Source organism: Bos mutus, chromosome 28 (assembly GCF_027580195.1).
Source record: "Bos mutus isolate GX-2022 chromosome 28, NWIPB_WYAK_1.1, whole genome shotgun sequence".
Taxonomy (NCBI): domain Eukaryota; kingdom Metazoa; phylum Chordata; class Mammalia; order Artiodactyla; family Bovidae; genus Bos; species Bos mutus.
Window position 1 is genome coordinate 39786041 of NC_091644.1, and position 18272 is coordinate 39804312.

General features: G+C 48.7%; 1 protein-coding gene and 1 non-coding gene across 4 annotated transcripts in view; both read right to left on the reverse strand.

Annotated features, from left to right (window-relative positions):
* Nucleotides 1–964: 964 nt before the first annotated feature.
* Nucleotides 965–18272, reverse strand: part of NTPCR (nucleoside-triphosphatase, cancer-related) — a 38588-nt gene continuing 21280 nt past the window's right edge. For 2 of the 3 annotated variants that reach the window (XM_005891899.2, XM_070364465.1), the window contains 2 exons: nucleotides 11496–11705; nucleotides 965–1612 (listed from right to left, as the gene is read on the reverse strand). In XM_005891899.2, the coding sequence (XP_005891961.1) occupies nucleotides 1544–1612; nucleotides 11496–11705 (279 nt within the window). In that variant the 3' untranslated portion in view covers nucleotides 965–1543. The remainder of the gene's footprint in view (nucleotides 1613–11495; nucleotides 11706–18272) is intronic. The other variant, XM_070364466.1, reaches the window with a different exon arrangement.
* On the reverse strand, nucleotides 8286–8357 carry TRNAC-GCA (transfer RNA cysteine (anticodon GCA)). Its single transcript has one exon. It is a non-coding gene; the product is annotated as a tRNA-Cys (tRNA).

Sequence of the window (18272 nt, forward strand, 5' to 3'; positions counted from 1 at the left end):
ACAGGAATAGGGCCCCTACACCTGAGAAGCCTCTACCTGCTTCAGAGCAGCAGCCACCCCAGTGCACGGAGCTCGCAGACCACGCCAAGCTGTGCCTTCTGGTCCCACTGAGTGCAGCTCATGTCACACTCCACCTGTCGGATGTCACAGCAGAGCCTCCCAGGACATGTCATCCAGGCAGGGAGAGTGGGATGCCCACGCCCTCACCCAGGCCCAGGCACCCTTTCTCAGGCCCAGGCACCCTTTCTCAGGCTGAGGTCCATTGATAATCTGGGAGACCCTTTCCAGGTGTGACTCTGCAGAGCCTGGGCCAGTGCAGACCAGGTTCCAGAAAGCCACATGGGGCAGACAGACCATCCTAAGAGCCGGTCACAGGCTGTAAGCTCTCATCTTGGTTTAGATGCCAGTGTTTTCTGTACTGTCTGCTGTCCCAGGGCCCACCTTGCCAAGCTCCTTGCTCTACACATGCCCAAATGGATCAGTGGTCACATTCGTGCACACTCCCAACAATAGCACCAGCTGGCACTGTGGCGAAGGCTAAAAAAATATACTGGCAATTCAAAAACACTGACATGTCTATCGCTCGAGTACCATCACCCTTGGGAGAGCAACTCTTATCCTCTGTGAGCCCTGGGGTTTCAGTGGTCTGGCCCATGGGGCCCTGCCAGGGCCGAACCTCATCTCTCTGCAGGCTTCTTCCCAACAGCCCTGGCTCCGGCCCTGGCCACTCCCCAGCGGGCTGGTCTCCACCCAGGTGAGGGTGGCTTCCTTCAGGCTGGGGCAGCCCTCCTCTGATGGCACTCACTCACCCCTTTTCTGGAAGGGAAACGGGGCCCAGAAAAGTTTGTGAACATGTCTAAATGAACGGGGCCCAAATGGGACTCTGATCTGAACCCCTGCTGAGTACCAAGTGCTACCAACATTTCTAAAGGCTGCTCATTCCTCCCACATCAGGACCCGCATGTCTGCAGTCATCACATTTCTCTTTATTTTATTAAGCAATAACCAAACATATAAACAGTAAAAGATGCAGGCAGGGAAGGACTGAAAATGGCTTTTCTTGAAATACTGATTTTCTTAAAATCAAATAACTGTTATCACTCCAAGTTGCAGGAGGCTGCAGCTGCTCCCAGGGAGGGGTTTAATTTTCCTAACATGCCAAAATGATCAGGCAGTGAACTCCTCCCCACCCCCCTCCCCTGAACACATTTATAAACTTCAATGGGGGCAAATTCCATCTAATATTCCGAAAACCATTTCTTCTTTCATAATTTATCCAAATCATACGCACGACTGCAAGAGGAAATAAACAGAAATCTCTCAGCATAAATACACCACAGTGGATTGTTAATCTTGTAGAGTCAATCCAGCACTAAGGCTAATTTGATCTTTTAAAACATTTTATGGAAAACAGCTGTCAGGCTTTCTTTGGAAAAGCCTCCAAGGTTTCATAAACTAAAGGCATAAAACCTGGTCGGGCAGAGCACTGGGGCTCCTCTCAAAGAAACGTCTGCACGTGCAGAGAAGTGGTGACACGTCGTCTTCACTTCCGGCTGCTCTGCATGTGCGTCACAATCTCTGGCAAAAGGTGGTTTCTGTTCTCCTTGGTTACCTGCGTAGGAAAAAGCAGGAAAGCAGATTTCAGAGTCCCTTTCCTTCCCTTCAGTTCCCTACTCTGCCGGGTTATACTCTAACAGGACAGCCCAGAAGACGACGCATGCTTTATAGAGTATAGCCCAGGCAAGGCTGACCCAGCGAGGAACCCCAGGCCTCCCAGAGCGCTCTGAAAGTGGGGCAGGTGGGCTCAAATCCCACCACCAGCTTCTGCGAAGTGACGGCTCACACAATGAGAGTGGGTTTTGATGACAGATGGATTTTAACCAGAAGTGCTGTTGAATTGAGCCCTGGGAGGGCTGCTGGAGAAGCAGGCTGGGATACGGCTCGAGTGAAGCCTGACCTGGACAGGAGGAGGCCTGAGTGAAGCCAGAAGAACCACAGCTCCAGGTGGGCACCCACCCACCAGGTGAGCCCTCTCAGAGCAGCCTCATACCCAGGACCCCAGGATTCTCTGAAGGGCAGTAATCCACTCCTCTCCCCCTGACTTAGGAGATCTGTGAGTTGCAGGAAGCCTCTGACACCAGTCAACTCTGCACCTGAAGGATGAGGAAGGCGCTGGGGGTGGGGTGTGGTGGAGAGCAGGGCTTTTGCTGAGATCTCAGAGGCAGCGGGGGATGCAGGGCAGACTAGAACGCAGATCCCCCTGCGCCCGATGTGTTAGCTCGGCAATTATCACAGTTACAGACAAAAGGAACAAGAGTGGATTCAAGCTCTGCTTGATGATCTGTGTTATATTTTTCTTTCTTTCACTACCACAGGCCCATTGAGTATAATCCAAGCATCCAAACACCCCTCAGGGAGCCCAGTGGGGGGCTGTTTCCCCAGCACGGGACAGGGTGGTCTCTCCTCATCACCAAAGCCTTCCTGTGCCACCCACACAACATTCAACAGGCACTGCCAGGGGGAAAGGTGTCAGGAGTGGCAGGATTCAGCCAGGACCTTGACCTCACAGAGCCTGAAGACCAGATAGGGGGCACACATAACAACAGTGAGGGCAAGGTTGGCAGAAGGTCCCTGAGACCCTGAGCGTCTGGGGAGGCACGGGATACTGGGTGGGGGGGGGTGGGTGAGGGAAGCAGTGATCAGGAAAGAAGGAAAGACCTTCACAGGTGGTTATGCCCAAGCTGCTTTTGACCTGTGGACCTGGGAGAAGGGCAGCAGCAAAGAGGAGAGCCAAGCAGAGAGAATCGTGCTGACAGGAAGTGCAAGCATCTGGGAAACCTGAGTGGGTCCGGAAGGTGGGGTCCCTGAGAGGAGATGGGCCTGATCCCACTGCAGGACCTCAGCCCCCGGGGGTGGCAGGGGCCCTGGTTCGGGAGGTGAATACATGTCAGGAGGAAATGCACAGCAGACTTCAGCGCCTGGCCCCCTGCATCCTGCATCCTTCTTATAGGAGGGAGGTGATTCTCCTATGGGAGCAACCCTCAGCTCTGGGGTACAAGCTGGGCCCTGGAGGACTTCCTGAGAAACCGAGTCTCAGAAAGACTTAGCCCTGGCCCCTAAAGGGTGGTGTCCAAGGATGCCGCCCATTGGTCCCCAGGTAGCCTTGGCTCCACGGAGGCGGACCACCCACTTTGCCTTCAACTCGAGAGGGGCACAGCCTTGTGAGGCTTCCTGATCCTATTTATGTTTCAGTTAGCCCAAGTCCACTCCTGCGGTTAGCATCCAAGGAAGCCCCTGTTGTGGGAGAAGGAGGGGAGGGGAGGCAGCGGCATGGAGAAAGGATGGGAGGACACACAAGGCCGCAGTGCCCTCCTTCCGCCCTGACCTCACAAGGAGGCACACAAGGTTCTGCCTTAGGGCCCCTTAGAGTTCACGGGGGCCCCGAGGGGCCATGTGGACGTGAGGGGCATGGGGGCCACTCCCTTCATTGTGCATACTTCATCACCTCCTTTATAGATGTGAGAAAAAGGACGAGATGCTGAGCTGGGAGAGGAGGAGTGAGAGGGAGTGAAGGGGGAAGAACAGGAGGAGATATGGGGGTGGGCGGGGAGAAGAGAGGAAGGCAACACTGTGAGCAGATGGACGGACCAGGGGCCAGGTCCCGCCCTGCTCCTCAGACAGCCCCAGGGAGGCCGCGCCTCCTCTTCCAGCTCCCGGAGAGCTGCCGCGGGTGGATCTCGGGCGCTGGACACCAGCAGTTCCACTCAGGGCAGTGCTGATGTCGTTCAGTGTAAGGGGAAGTGCGTGCAATGAGACCCGTAAGGAAACAGAGCCAGCACGCTGCTTGTAGGATTTCTTCCTCTGAATCATCCAACTGTGGCTTCACATCTCGTCCTTAAAGCGCTTATCCCTTGGAAAGAATGGAGTGTATGAGGGAAGTGAAGGGCGATGAGATGGAAACCCCACCAGCCAAGATCCTGGTCCTGGGCACAGGCTGTTAGGTGCACAGTCAGGGCCTGTAGAGTGAGCCTTAATAGATGTGAGGTTCAGAGACGATACAAGCCCTAGGGCACTGCCAAGCCACCCTGCCAGTGCCAGTGTCACCCAGGTGTCCTGCTGGAGCCCAGCCACCCTCCTCAGGAGCTGCTGGGGCTGCAGCAGGGACAGGGCTCCCCCACCAGCCCCATAACATGCAGAGAACCTCCCCACGCCTTGGTTAGGGAGAAAAAGAATCACAATCAAAACTGGAAAAGACACACTTTGGGAATGACTTCTCATTTAAAACCAATGAACAGGATGCAAAGAGTATATGAATATTTTGCCACCCCCTTTGATTTTCCTAAGATGATTTCTGAAAATTATGCAGTCTATGTGAAACCGTTCACAGTGTTCAGTTATTGCGCTCCTTGTCCACTGAAGACAAGTTCATAAATGCAAGAACAGGGAATAAGCCCAGTATCATCTGTCAGCGCAGGTGCCCCTCCCTTTCAGGAGAATCCCAGTCTTTCCAGAGTTTAACTAGAGGAAGGCACTGGGGCCTGGGAGGAGAAAGGAGGTGAGGATGACTCAGGAAGGACCCCAGCGTCCTCACCCCTCGCCTCCCACCATGCCCTCCCAGGGCTGCAGCCTCCCAGCAGCTCAGCCTCAGGTCCCGTGAAGGTCAGACCCTGAATTCCAGGGCTGGACTGCATTCATCCTGGGTCTGACAGAAAATGTTTACTATATTCTAAGCTGAGGCAGGTCTCTGAAATAGAGCTGAGCGGTTAAATACAGACTGAAGACTCTGACCGAGGAAGCATCCAAAGTGCTCTGAGACTCGTGGGCCAGGGAAAGGCCTCAGAGCTCACTGTCAATGACTCGGGGCCGTAGCATCGGGAAGGCGTGAACATCTGGACAGAAGAACACGTGGGCAAAACACATCTCTTTACGCATATTTGTGCAAGAGAGCAGAACAAAACCACATACACTTCCTAGAAACCGTGTGGGAAGCACCCTGACAGATTTTAAATAAGCAGGAGAATAAAAAAGAAAATTAATTTGACAATGCTCATTATTATAAGTTAATACATATCAAAAGTATTACTAGTCTGTTTCATATTTTGTCTTCATTTTATTGAACCTAAAAATAGGATGATTCATGAATTCAAACCCTCTGTTTTTCCTTGAAGTTTAAAGGTTCTAAACCAAGAATTATTTTGCAAACGGGGCTTTTGGGAACCCAGTGCCCACAGCAGAGAAGGGACTGCATTCCACATCCCAGGGCAACACCACGTCTCCCTAGAGGAGGAGAGGGGAGGGGCGGTCCTCTGCTCAGCCGCGCTGCCTACGGGTTTCTGTGTGAGTACACAGCATGTACAGCATGGCTCTTGTGTTTGTGTGCTCAGTTGCATCCAACTCTGGGACCCCACGATAGGCGATGGGGGTCACAAAAGTCGTTCACAACTTACCAACTGAACACCAAACAAGAACAAAAAATATGTGGACATCATACAACATAGCTTTACTGAGATAGAATTCATATTCCATAAAATTCAACCTCTTAAAGACGGAACTTGGTGGCTTTTAGTACGATCACAGATGTGTTATAATCAGCACTGTGTGTTAGAGTATTTGCATCACCCTCCCTCTCCCACTCCTGATCACCACACTCGCACCTTCCCCCAGGCCCCAGCAACCACTGATCCAAGGTCTGTGTCGACAGATTTGCCTATTCTGGACATCTCGTGTAGACGGAATCATACGGTCCGGAATCCAGTGTGACAGGGCGCCTTCACTCGGCATCACGTGCTGTTAATTCCTCCAGGCTGAGTACGTGTCACCACGCCATGCCCTCTGCTTATGGGAGAAGACGGTATGTACATCATTTGAGTACACATCCTTGTCTGCTCATCACCTGAGGGACATCTGGGCTTGTCTCACTTTCTGGCTAACATGTACAGTGCTGCTATGAAATGGGGTGTACAAGATTCTGTGTGAGCGTGTTTCCAATTCTTTGGGGCACATGCCTAGAAGTGGGATTGCAGGTTATAGGGTAATGCCATATCTAGCTTTTTGAGGAACTGCTGTATTTTTCCAGTCTCAGCAGCAGGGTATGAGGGCACCAATCTCCCCTCATCCTTACCAACGCTTTTTATTTTCCATTTCTGGAACTTCCTTACAGCCATCCCAGTAATGTGAAGCACTATCTCACTGTGCTTCTGCTTTGCACTCCCCTAAGAGCCAACAATGTTACACATATGTCCATGTGCTTTTCGACCATTTTTCTATCTTTGGAGAAATGCCTTTTGTTTCTTTGCTCCTTTTTTAATTGGTTTATTTACTTGTTTTTTAATTACTGAACTGTAATAAGAGTTCTTTATGTATCCTGGGATACATGAAGTTCCTTATCACATATATGATTTTTACATATTTTTCCCATCCTGTTGGTGGCCATTTTACTTTTCTGACAGTGTCCCTTGAAGCACAAAATTTTTAAATTTTGATGAAGTCTTTTTTCCTTGTCACTTGTGTTTTTGATGTTGTCTCAAATAAGACTCTGCCTTCCCCAGGTTTACAGAGGTTTACTCCTACACGCACTTCTAGGAGTTATACAGTCTCATTTGTACATGCAGATCTATGAGTTTGGGTTAATTTTTGTGTCTGATGTGAGGTAAGAGTTCAACTTCATTCTTTTGGATGTGGATGTCCAATTTTTCAGCACCATTTGCTGAAAAATTATTCTTTGTTAACTTGTCCTGCACTCTTGTTGGAAATCAGTTGACTGCAGGCGTAAAGGCTCATCTCTGGACTTTCGATTCGACCTCGGTGATCTGCGTGTCTGTCCCGGTGTCAGCACCTCACTGCCTTCATTACTGTGGCTTTGCTTAAGTTTTGAAATCAGGAAGTATGAGTCTTCCAACATCATTCTTCCTTTTCACAGTGGTTTTAACTGGGTCCTTTGAATTTCCATATGAATTTTAAGAAAGCTGTGGTACATATACACAATGGAGTATTACTCAGCCATTAAAAAGAATACATTTGAATCAGTTCTAATGAGGTGGATGAAACTGGAGCCTATTATACACAGTGAAGTAAGCCAGAAAGAAAAACACCAATACAGTATACTAACATATATATGGAATTTAGAAAGATGGTAACAATAACCCTGTATACAAGACAGCAAAAGAGACACTGATGTATAGAACAGTCTTGTGGACTCTGTGGGAGAGGGAGAGGGTGGGATGAATTGGGAGAATGGCATTGAAATATGTATAATATCATATACGAAACGAGTCGCCAGTCCAGGTTCGATGCACGATACTGGATGCTTGGGGCTGGTGCACTGGGACGACCCAGAGGGAGGGTATGGGGAGGGAGGAGGGAGGAGGGTTCAGGATGGGGAACACATGTATACCTGTGGCAGATTCATTTTGATATATGGCAAAACCAATACAATATTGTAAAGTTAAATAAAATAAAAAAAAAAAGAAAAAGCAAATAATCTCTAGGAATCTTAGATTTTTAAAGTCACCTGAACCATCCCTACCCTCGAAGTTAACACACAGCAGGGCTACGCTGATGTTTAGGCTTTGGGGTTGAAAGACTGAGGTCTGAATCCTGGTTGTGCCCCCACTAACCTTGGATAAGGCATGCCAGCTCCCCCAATGAGGAGGCTGCTCTCACACCCCCACAAACTGATGGGCCTCAGCACTGCCTTTACGTGTCCCAGGACTGGGGGCTGCCAGCCCAGGCCTCTCAACCCCCAATCCTCAGACTCCAGGCATCTCCCCTGTACCCTCAGAAGGCAGCATTCTCCAGCATCTCCAACAAGGAGATATTTCACAGGAAATCAAAAGCAATATGCTTTGGAAATGCCACCAATATGACCAAACTCATACTTTTTGTTAGAAGTGACCAGCAGGGATAAAAGTATTTCTTAATGTTGTTGATCAGAGAAGGATGGAAGCAGTAAAGAGCCGTAATCTGAGTAAGCAGAGTCGTAATATGGACCTGTGAAGTTCTTCACCTCTTGTCCCCATGGCGCTGACATCACCATTGAATGTTTTCTGATATTTGGTCTCAAATAACCTCATGAAGTGAAGTGAAAGTTGCTCAGTTGTGTCCAAACCTTTGCGACACCATGGACTGTACAGTCCATGGAATTCTCCAGGCCAGAATACTGGAGTGGGTAGCCTTTCCCTTCTCCAGGGGATCTTCCCATCCCAGGGATCAAACCCAGGTCTTCTGCATTACAGGCAGATTCTTTACCAGCTGAGCCACAAGGGAAGCCCAAATTTAGACCTTAGAGGGGGCACCCGGATTTGAACTGGGGACCTCTTGATCTGCAATCAAATGCTCTACCACTGAGCTATACTCCCAACAGGTATATATTTAAAACATGTTTCAGTAGCTACACACTTAGCAGTAAGCTCTAGAATAAACAAGGAAAACATTTCCAAACGTCTGAGAGGAAACAGAATTTTCAGGAAGGGAACCTTCAATGCCTGAACTTGTGTAAGGATGGAAGTTTCTACACCCCCAAGTCCCACAGCTCCCTGTGGCTCTGGCTTTTAACTTTTTTAGTCTGCTCTTTCTTGGGCAATCTCTACCATTCCACTGCTCGCATTCGCTGATTCTGTCCTCTGTCAACTCCCCTCAGCTAGCTGGGTCCACCCAGGGACCTTCTCATTCTGTCATTGCATCTTACATCCTGAAGTTTTCATTTGAGTCCTCCTTAGAGCTTCCCTATCTTTGCTGAAACTTTGATGTCTTCACTTGAGGCTTTCTATCTTCTATTTGTTTCGAGTGGGTTTGTATTTGATCGCTGACACATGTTTATGATGGTTGTTTGAAAAATCTCTACCCTATAATCCCAACATCTATGTCGTCCTTCTGTTGGCATGTTGGCTATTCACCCTCCTCACTCAGGCTGATCCTTCTGGCCCCTGGCACGACAAGTGGCTTCCATTCGTGTCTCCTGCGCTGTTCCTGGGGTCCTGAGGTCTCTAGTCTGTGTGCCTTCTTCCATCCGCCATTCAGGTCTTCTTAGGTCTGTTTTATGTACAATGTCTAAGGCTGTCAGCTGAACTTAGGAGGAGGAACACTTTCTCTCAACCTGGAAATGTCCTCAGCTGTCTTTCTGGTAAGTAAGGCTCTGTTCACCTAAACCCTATGACGAACAGTCCAGACGCTGTGAACAGCTCTGAGTCGCTGTGAATGCTTCCCCAACATCATGACTGCAGCCCCATCTCCACACCATCTGTCAGCACAGGGAAGCTGCCCTCCATGCTATACATAAATGATTTCCTTATTTGGAATATTCTCCCTTCCTGTCCTCTGTTTCCTCTTCAAAAATCCACCCAAGAACCCCTTTCTTCTGGAAACCTCTCTCCACTCCTTCTGTTCACACTGATCTCTCTTCTCATCTCCAGATTTTGACTGTCCCATGGTCTGTTTTTCTGGAGGGAAGGGTACACTCCTCACATGTGCCTGTACCATGGACTAAGTACTTGATGCAAAGGATGCTCTCAAAAATAAATTCAGGTAACTTGCTGCTTATTAGAAAGAGAAAGGACCAAAGAAATATCTAATCCAACTCCTAAATCTGCAGGTGAGTGAGCTTCTTCATTTATAAAATATGCACAGAAGGTTCACAGGAGACCCAAAGGAATGCAGGAAAGACAAGAAGAACGGGGTCTCTTGCATAATTAACCAAAAGTTAATTGTTTTATTTATACATCATTAAGATCAATGATTACCTTGCCTAGAGAATAATTTCCTAGCTTAGAGAGGAAAAGCTGTGGTATTGTGTTAAGATACAGCATTTGTTTCTGATTTAACAGTCAACCCCCAAGTCCACTGGAGGGCTATTTGTTTGCAGAGACACCCAATCCCTGGAGCTTAGCATCAGCAGCTCTGCAGGCCCTCAGCTTGGAAGCTATCTGACCTGAAGACTAATTGTCTTTCATGATCTTTTATTATTCACTGACTCTGTTTCCACAGAAACTCTATGATCACAACCTAAAACTCTAATATGGAGGCTACGCAATGTAAGAAATAGAGAAGGTAACACAAAACTCTGAAGACACGGTCACGCCCTTTGAGGAAGTGACCCTGTGTGGCTCCCAGGCCTCCCCTGATCAGTACCGCCTGCCCCCAAAGACCACAATGCCTGGGTTCACGTTCTTTGCATTTGCCATAACTGAAACCGCATAACTGTCTGCTCACATTTCTGTTACCCAGCCCCTCCATTAGAATTTCAGCTCCATGAGGATAAAGACTTGTGTCTCGTTCATCTCCAAGACCTAGAACGAGGCCAAGCACACAGGAGATGCTCAATTCATGCAGAGATACTCAATCTCTCACTTACCAAGTAAGTGGGAGAATGAATGAATTAAGCAACTTACAGACACATTACTCCAGCCCTGGCTGCTCTAAACTTAATGGCTACCAACTGCCCAGAAGTACCCTGGACACTATGGAGATAACATGTGGATGTCCCACCGAGGGCAGCTGACCCTGGTGACAGCTAACCAGCGATGTGAGGTACTCCTGGTTACTCTGCAGCTGGCACAGAGGAGGGGCCGCCAGCCCCACTGGTTCACTTGGTGGGGGAGGGTGTGAGCACAGTGACGTGGCTGTCACTGATGCAGACACTAAGGTGCCACAGGAGGACAGCATCCGAGAAGAAGGACACAGAGGGATGATGGGAAAAAAGCGCGTATGTGGGCAAAACCCAGCAGCACCATCAGCGCTGAGAACCAGCTGACCCACTGCCCCTGACCTACCTGCCCTTCACCAGCTCCACCCCACGGCTCCTCCCACTGCAGGGGCCTGAGTGCTCCCGGAGCTCGTGAAGACAGGTTCCTGGGCCTGCCCAGAGCTGGCGTTGCACTTCCAGGCAGAGCGTCTTACCTGCTGGGTACTTGACAAGTGGCCAGTGTGACTGAGGAAAAGATTTTTCTAACTTAATTGAGTGTCATTTAATTCAAATGTGAACAATCACACGTGGCTAATGGCTATGGCCCTGCCTGGTGCAGGGAGCACATTTTCACCTTGGTGGTGGGAAGTTCTTAAGACGGTGCTGCTCCACAGCATCTGGAATCTGTGCCTCGACCTGTAGCCAAAAGTCCTTCCCCTCACAAGCAGAAGGGGGTCAGTTGCAAAGGGAAACCTTTAAAATAGAACAGCACTGCCTGCCTCAGTAACCTCATCACCCAGGAAGAGATGCACTCAGCCCAGAGCACTGCAGCTGGGCAGGGCTGAAGCTGGCAAGGCCCAGGGCTTGGTCGGGGCAGGGGGCGCAGCAGGAGGAGCTGGACCCTCCCGCGGTCCCCAGAGGCAAGACTGCTTTGTCAGCAAGCAGAGGTGTAATGTCAGCACCATAAACTCACAGGAAGTGAGACGCGCCTATATTCTAGCCTAAGAGGAAAAGCTATGGTGACTTGAAACCACAGGTGTGCGTCAGAGCCACATGCTGTTTCAGGGCACCTGCTCCACGCCCGTGGGGTACTCACGCTGAACACCTTCACGTCCTTTCGGGTTCTGATCTCTTCCACGAGGGCCAGTGGTTTTCCTTTGGGTACGGGGATGGTGCCGAGGACCACAGTCCCCGGTGTGGACAGCACCTGGCGGACGGCCTGGATGAATGGCTGACTGAAGAGCTCCATCTTCCCCACCTCATCGATGACACAAATGCTCTGTCCTGGGCGACCACTGGCCCCTGCCTGGGGGTGACAGAGACACTGATTGGGACACAGAGTCACACCAGGCGAAGGGCCCAGGAACCCTCTCTCCCCTCGCTGTCACACCAAAGGGCCTGGAGTCCCTCTCTCCCATCACTCACTGCCAGTCAAAGCAGGGGAGGCAGCCCCGCCTCAGGAGGCAGGAGGCGGTCTCTCCAGCTACCCAGAACAAACCACTGGCAGAGGAAATCAGGAGTGCTCCCTTGGGGACCCCAAGGCCCAGAAGACTCAGTTCCCTGAGCTCCCCATTTTCCTGGCAATTTTCCCTCTTCTAGAACGGTCCCAATAACAACCAGGTTTTATATTTATATCCACCCAGGAAACAAGCAGGATCCATATGCCTCAGGCCTGAAAGAAATGAGACAGCAAGACTAGGAGCCGTTGTTAATAACACTGGCCTCTGTTTTTTGGATTTTGGGTTGTATGAGTCCTGTTTGTTGGGAGGATATAACCGTTGCAGGCAGATGTCTGTGTACTTCATAACCTGAGCTAAGAGGGTCACTGGAAAGAAGTGAAAATTAAGAGAAGGAGTCCTGGTTTAAGAGGGAAAAAAGTGAGTAGGTTGTACCCTTGAATCTCAGATTCCCCTTCTAATGACTTTACATCAATGCACTCCCACTACGTCACAAGCCTGAAGACCTCTCTAGGACCAGGTGTGGCAGCCAGCCTCCAAGAGCCCCCAAGATTCCCAGCCTCTAGGATTGGCACCCTCTACAGACCCCGCCCCCACAGTACAATGCTGCCCTGCACTATATGGCAAAGAATGCCAGAAGGGATGATATGCTATTTCTGAGATTAGGAAAAAAGATCACAGCTTCTGTCCTGGTCCCAACCTCCATCCATCCATCCACCCATCCACCCATCCACCCATCCACCCATCCATCCTGGCTCACCGGTTCTCAGGGAAGATGCCTGCCACACTGTGAGGGCACACAGGCAGCTGATGGTAAGCTCCAGCTGATTAAGGAACTGAGGCCACATGTCAACAGCCAGGGAGGATCTGAGACCTCCCCACAACCATCACTGTGAACTTGGAAGCCTAAGGGCACTCTGACCCCTTAAGAGACCCTGAGCCTGAACTACCCAGCAAAGCCATTTCTGGATTCCTAACTCAAGGAAACTGTATGAGATAATAAACGTTTGTTGTTTCATACTGCTAGATCTTGGGGTAATTTGTTACACAGCAAAAGCTAACCAATACACATGTCCTCTCTAGAAAGCCCTCCCAGAGAAAGCTGGTAGGACTTTGAATAGTTTTTCCACAGTAGGGACACAATGGAACATACAATAAACACTTTGATGACTGCTGAGTAACAAATATATTTCTATATCTTTGTATAAATGATTATTTTGAAAATGGTATGTGAAGCTGATTTACCAAGTATGCTTCACTATAAGTCCTCAGACTCCTTAAACACAGATATCAACACATTCTCAGAATGAATGGCTGAGTTAAGCTTGATTTTGCTCCAATACTAAACACTAATACCAAAGCTCTTCCAGTGTGGCTGCAGGGGGGGTACCCGTGGTGACCAGTGACAGATAGGGCTGGGGGCAAATCCTGGAGCCTTGTATGGTGTGCAGAGGGTGAGATGCTGTCCAACGGCTGAGAGTCTAAGTCTGGGAGGAGCACATGTTGTGCCTGAAAGGCTGCTTGCTGTGTGGGGCCAGGAAGACAGGGGAGACTTCTTTGGGAACAGACATATGAGCCTGGAGGGAAGCCTCAGGGCACTTGTTTTCAAACTTTTCTATAAGCAGTCCTCCTTTAATTTCCTGCTTCCTATCAAGTACATATATTTTTCTACTCCTTTTATTGACAGAAAGACCAGGAAGGGGTCCACTGTAATCATCCAAGAGAGGTTCTAAATCTCACTCAAACTCCTGTGTTTCTAATGCACTTCATGTTTACCTCTCAACTGAGTTTATCTGCATGCATTTACATACACACGGCTACCCTGTCTCCCTCCTAGGAGCTGAGATGAGGTGTTCCTCATCTTTTTCTTCTCCGTGGAGGTGAACGGTGCACGGCTGGGCTGACACAGCCGATGCTGCCCTGCACCGGTGGGCGATACAGGGAGAGAGGGTGTGTGGGAGGTCACTGTGCCAACAGTTTCTTCAGAAATGAATGCCTGACTGCGAGGAAAACAAACAGCTACTGGCCACCTGTTTGCCAGTGTAAAAACAGACATGCTCACAACAGCGAGCCATCCCGACCAACCTGCCTCTGATTAAGGCGTGCCTGGGGCTTCCTGCTGCCCCCAAAGACTGTGAACACCTGCAGACGCTGCCCTTCTGGGGCCTGCTGTCAAAACCCCAGACAGAAAGAACTCAAGTCCAGCACACCAGAACCACGGCTCTGAAAGCATTCAGATCAGACAAAGAAACAACATGAAAGAATGTGTCAGCTCCCCTGTCTGTGTGTTTAGTGGATGCGTGTCCACAAGGGGGTCAAATGTACGTGGCCGTGTATGTGAATACACGCGGACAGGTCCAGTACAAGGCACAGGGCTCCCAGCCACCCTACAACGTTCACCCGTGAGCACCCACCCACCTCATTAAACTGTTGCACAAAGATACCTGGACACACATGCAAACACTTTTCTACCAACTGAAAATGCCTCATTTAAAAATCTTAGCTTACATAAAATCTCCATTCTGTCCAGAATTAGGGGCTTTGTTTATATAGAAACTATAGAAATCTCAAAAAGTCTTGGATTTTTAATGAAAAATTGGGTTATTCCTGCTCAGTTGAGAGTCAGTTACCAGAGGCTAAGCTACTCAGAAGCCTATAGTCAGTAAGTCAGTGTTTCTAAATAACAATGAACATACATTCACCAGCTTAATAAAAGTAGTTATGTTCAGAATTGGGTTTTTTTCTGTATAAATTCCATTTTAAAAGGAAACAAAAAATAAGCCAGTGAGCATTCACCCCATTTCCATCATTCTCAATGACTGTCTGAGCTGATGAAGACACAGCGAGTACAGCGAGAGCCCTGGTCTGAAAGCCACCAGGAGCCTGGCCTGGCCTCTTGTCTCTGGCTGTGGGTTCCACACGGGTATGGGGTGAGGATCCCGCGGAGGACTCTGGGTGGCTCTAGACCATGTGGTTGAAAGCCCCGTGCAGGCCATCCAGGGAGCCATCCAGGGAGCAGCCGTTCTCCCAGCATCCCTCCCCCCAGCCCAGAACAACTCAGGATCGCTGCAGTCATTTATGCCATGCCCGTGCTTCTCTCCACAGCTTACATTTCTGCTGATTGCACATTCTCACTGTCACAAAGAGCAGGAAAACCTTCTCTGTGCAAAGCATATTTTAGTCCCTCTGTTGGTTCTGAGGGAGAAGCTATTTCCATGGGAGAGAGTCCTAAAATTGACCAGCCAGGGGCAAAAGAAGTTATGAATAATTTTCTAGCTTTGGTTACACTCAGCTAGTTTGCTTTCCAGAAAGATTAAATCAATTTAGGGCAACAATGAAGTCACTTTATACCAGCTTTGCCAGAGAGCTGAAAATAGTGTGATTCTTTTGGTACTTTGTTTAATCCTTAGGCGTCCTTTTTAAGGATACAAAGAAAATGTAAACGTAATATAAGCAATTTCATCCAACCAAAATACTGAACCAAGAAAAAGCCAATTAGAGTCGCCTCTGCCTTATTGTGGATCATTTAAATAATACCTATTTCTGGTGGTATTATGTTGCCATTTATTTATTTTTTAACATCACACACAGACTGGCTTCCTGAGCTTGCCTGTCTGGGACAGCAAGTCTCAAAAGTGATGGGAGGGCAGCAGGGGGCCATGGCCAGAACACAGGCAGCACAACCAAAGAGCCACAAGGCCTGGGGAAGCTGGAGGGGCAGATGGCGAAAACACAGCCACGGGCGAGCAAGCCCGATGCCCTGGCCGTCTTACTAAGTGACAGGCAGGACTCCAATCAGACTTCCAGGTGTGTTTATTCCAAGCTTTACAGTCTCAGCGTCCCTTGGCAGTCTGGTGGCGGGTAGACTGCGTGTCCCCAGGGAGTAAAATCCCAGGCTGGCGGCCAGGATGTCTAGACAACCCGACACACCCCTCAGCACGGAGCGCACGCTGGGCAGAGCCACCCCCAACCACACATGCTGCAGAGGAGGCTGGTGGTTCCTCCTGGATGTCCCCGCAGGCCTCCCTGGACGCCCCCACACCAGCATCTGGCCAGAGTGCCACGATGCACCTTGGCATCTTCCAAGCTGTAAGAACCATCCTGAGGCTGAAACAGTGTCTGCTGGCTGACAGTTGGCCCTGGCGGATTAAGAACCCAGTTGTCCTCTGATCCCAGCACCTTGGGACCAGACTAGACATCTAGGCTTGTGGGTCCCATGACGGATTTACTGCCAGCTCTGGGCCCTGGTTCCCAGCAAACACAGGTCAGACTGTTGATGTGACATCTTCCCAAGGGACCACACCCATCCCCTCACGGGACTTCTCAGGAAAAATAATCATAACCATCCCTACGCTCTGCACCATCTAGTGGACAGGCGCTAACACACCTTACAAGCAGATCGCCTTCTCTCCTAATAACTTCACGTAGCAGGTATCAACATCTCTGTTTTATAATTAAGGAGAAAGCCAGGGACTAAGTGACTTACCCAGTCCCAAGGGACGGGGCTAGGAAGCTAACCCAGTGTCACCCTGCAGGCAATTCCACCTGCATAGTTTTAACATGAAATAGAATCTTCCCTGGTGGCTCAGACGGTAACAGCGTTTGCCTACAATGCAGGAGACCGGGTTCAATCCCTGAGTTGGGAAGATCTCCTGGAGAAGGAAATGGCAACCCATTCCAGTACCCTTGCCTGGAAAATCCAATGGACGGAAAAGCCTAGTAGGCTACAGTCCATGGGGTCGCAAAGAGTCGGACACGACTGAGTGACTTCACTTCACTCAAGAACAAACTGCGCATGAGAAAGTTACTTCACCACAAAGAAACCACTCTTCTCACCAATGAGAAGGAAGAGTGTTTTAGTTTCTAGGGTCCCTACGGAGGCACAGCCACAAAAACTCCTATATTTTTTTCTGGATTAATCATATTATTTTCAATATAACATATTGAACAGTAGTACCAACCTCATTGTATCACATATGGAGAATGGTCCACTTTAGTTGGCAGATGTGCTCTGCACGTGAAGGGGCTTCTGCCAGGAGCTCACCTCTGCACACAGCAGAGAAGATACACCCAGGTAGCCCAAGATGCACCGGCTTACCTCAGCGAGATGCAGAGTTCACTTATAGACACCCCAAATAAAGCGAGTATCATATTAAAGTGAGTCACATAAATTTTTTGGTGACTTGGTGCATTTGAAAGTTATATTCGTGCTATACACTTGTCCATTACGTGTGCAAATGCATGTCTAAACAAACAATATACTTTAATTAAAAAATACTTTATTACTAAAAAATGCTAACCATCATCTGAACTTGCAATAAGCCATACTCTTTTTGCTGGTAGATAATCTTGCCTCAGTGTTCATGGTTGCTGACTGATCTCAGCGGTGGTTGTTGAAGGTTGAAGTGGCTGTGGAAATTTCTTAAGACAACAATGAAGTCTGTCATACTGACCAAGTCCTCCTTTCATGAATGATTTCTCTGTAGTGTACACTGCTGTTTGAGAGTATTTTACCCACAGAACTTTCAAAACTGGAGTCAATCCTCTTAAATCCTACTGCTGTTTTATAAACTGTTTATGTTACATTCTAAATCTTTCTTGTCATGTCAACAATCTTCATAGCATCTTCCCCAGGAGTAGATTCCGATGTCAAGAAACTACTTTCTTAGATTTTCCTGGTGGCCCAGTGGATAAGAATCCGCCTGCCAATGCAGGGGACGTGGGTTTGATCCCTGGTCCAGGAAGATTCCACATGCTGTGGGGCAACTAAGCCCACGCACCATCTAGTACTGAGCTTGCACTCCACAAGGAGCCAGTGCAACGAGAAGCCACGTGCCACAACTACAGAGTACACCCTACTCTCCGCAGCTAGAGAAAGCCTGTGCACAGCAACGAAGACTCAGCACAGCCACAACTAAAAAGTGAACGTGTTTAAAGAAATAAATGATTTAAAAAAAAAAAAACTACTTTCTTCACTCATCCAGAGGTAACTCCTCATCCCTTTAAGTTTTATCCTTAGATTGCAACAATTCAGCCACATCTTCAAGGCTCCACTTCTAAGTCTAGTTCTCTTGCTATTTTCACCTCATATGCAGTTACATCTTCTACTAATGTCTTGGATCCTTCAAAGTCATTTATGAGAGCTGGAATCAACTTCTTTCAAATTCCTGCTGATACTGTGACCTCTTCCCATGAATGTTCTTAATGGTGAATCCTTTCTAGAAGGTTTTCAATTGACTTTGCTCAGACCCATCAAAGGAATCACTATACATGGCAGCTATACCCTCACAAAATATATTACTTAAATAATAAGACTTGAAAATCAATATTACTCCTTGATCCATGGGCTGCAGAATGGATAACGGCAGGCATGAAAACAGCATGAACCTCCTGCATCTCCATCAGAGTTCTAGGGT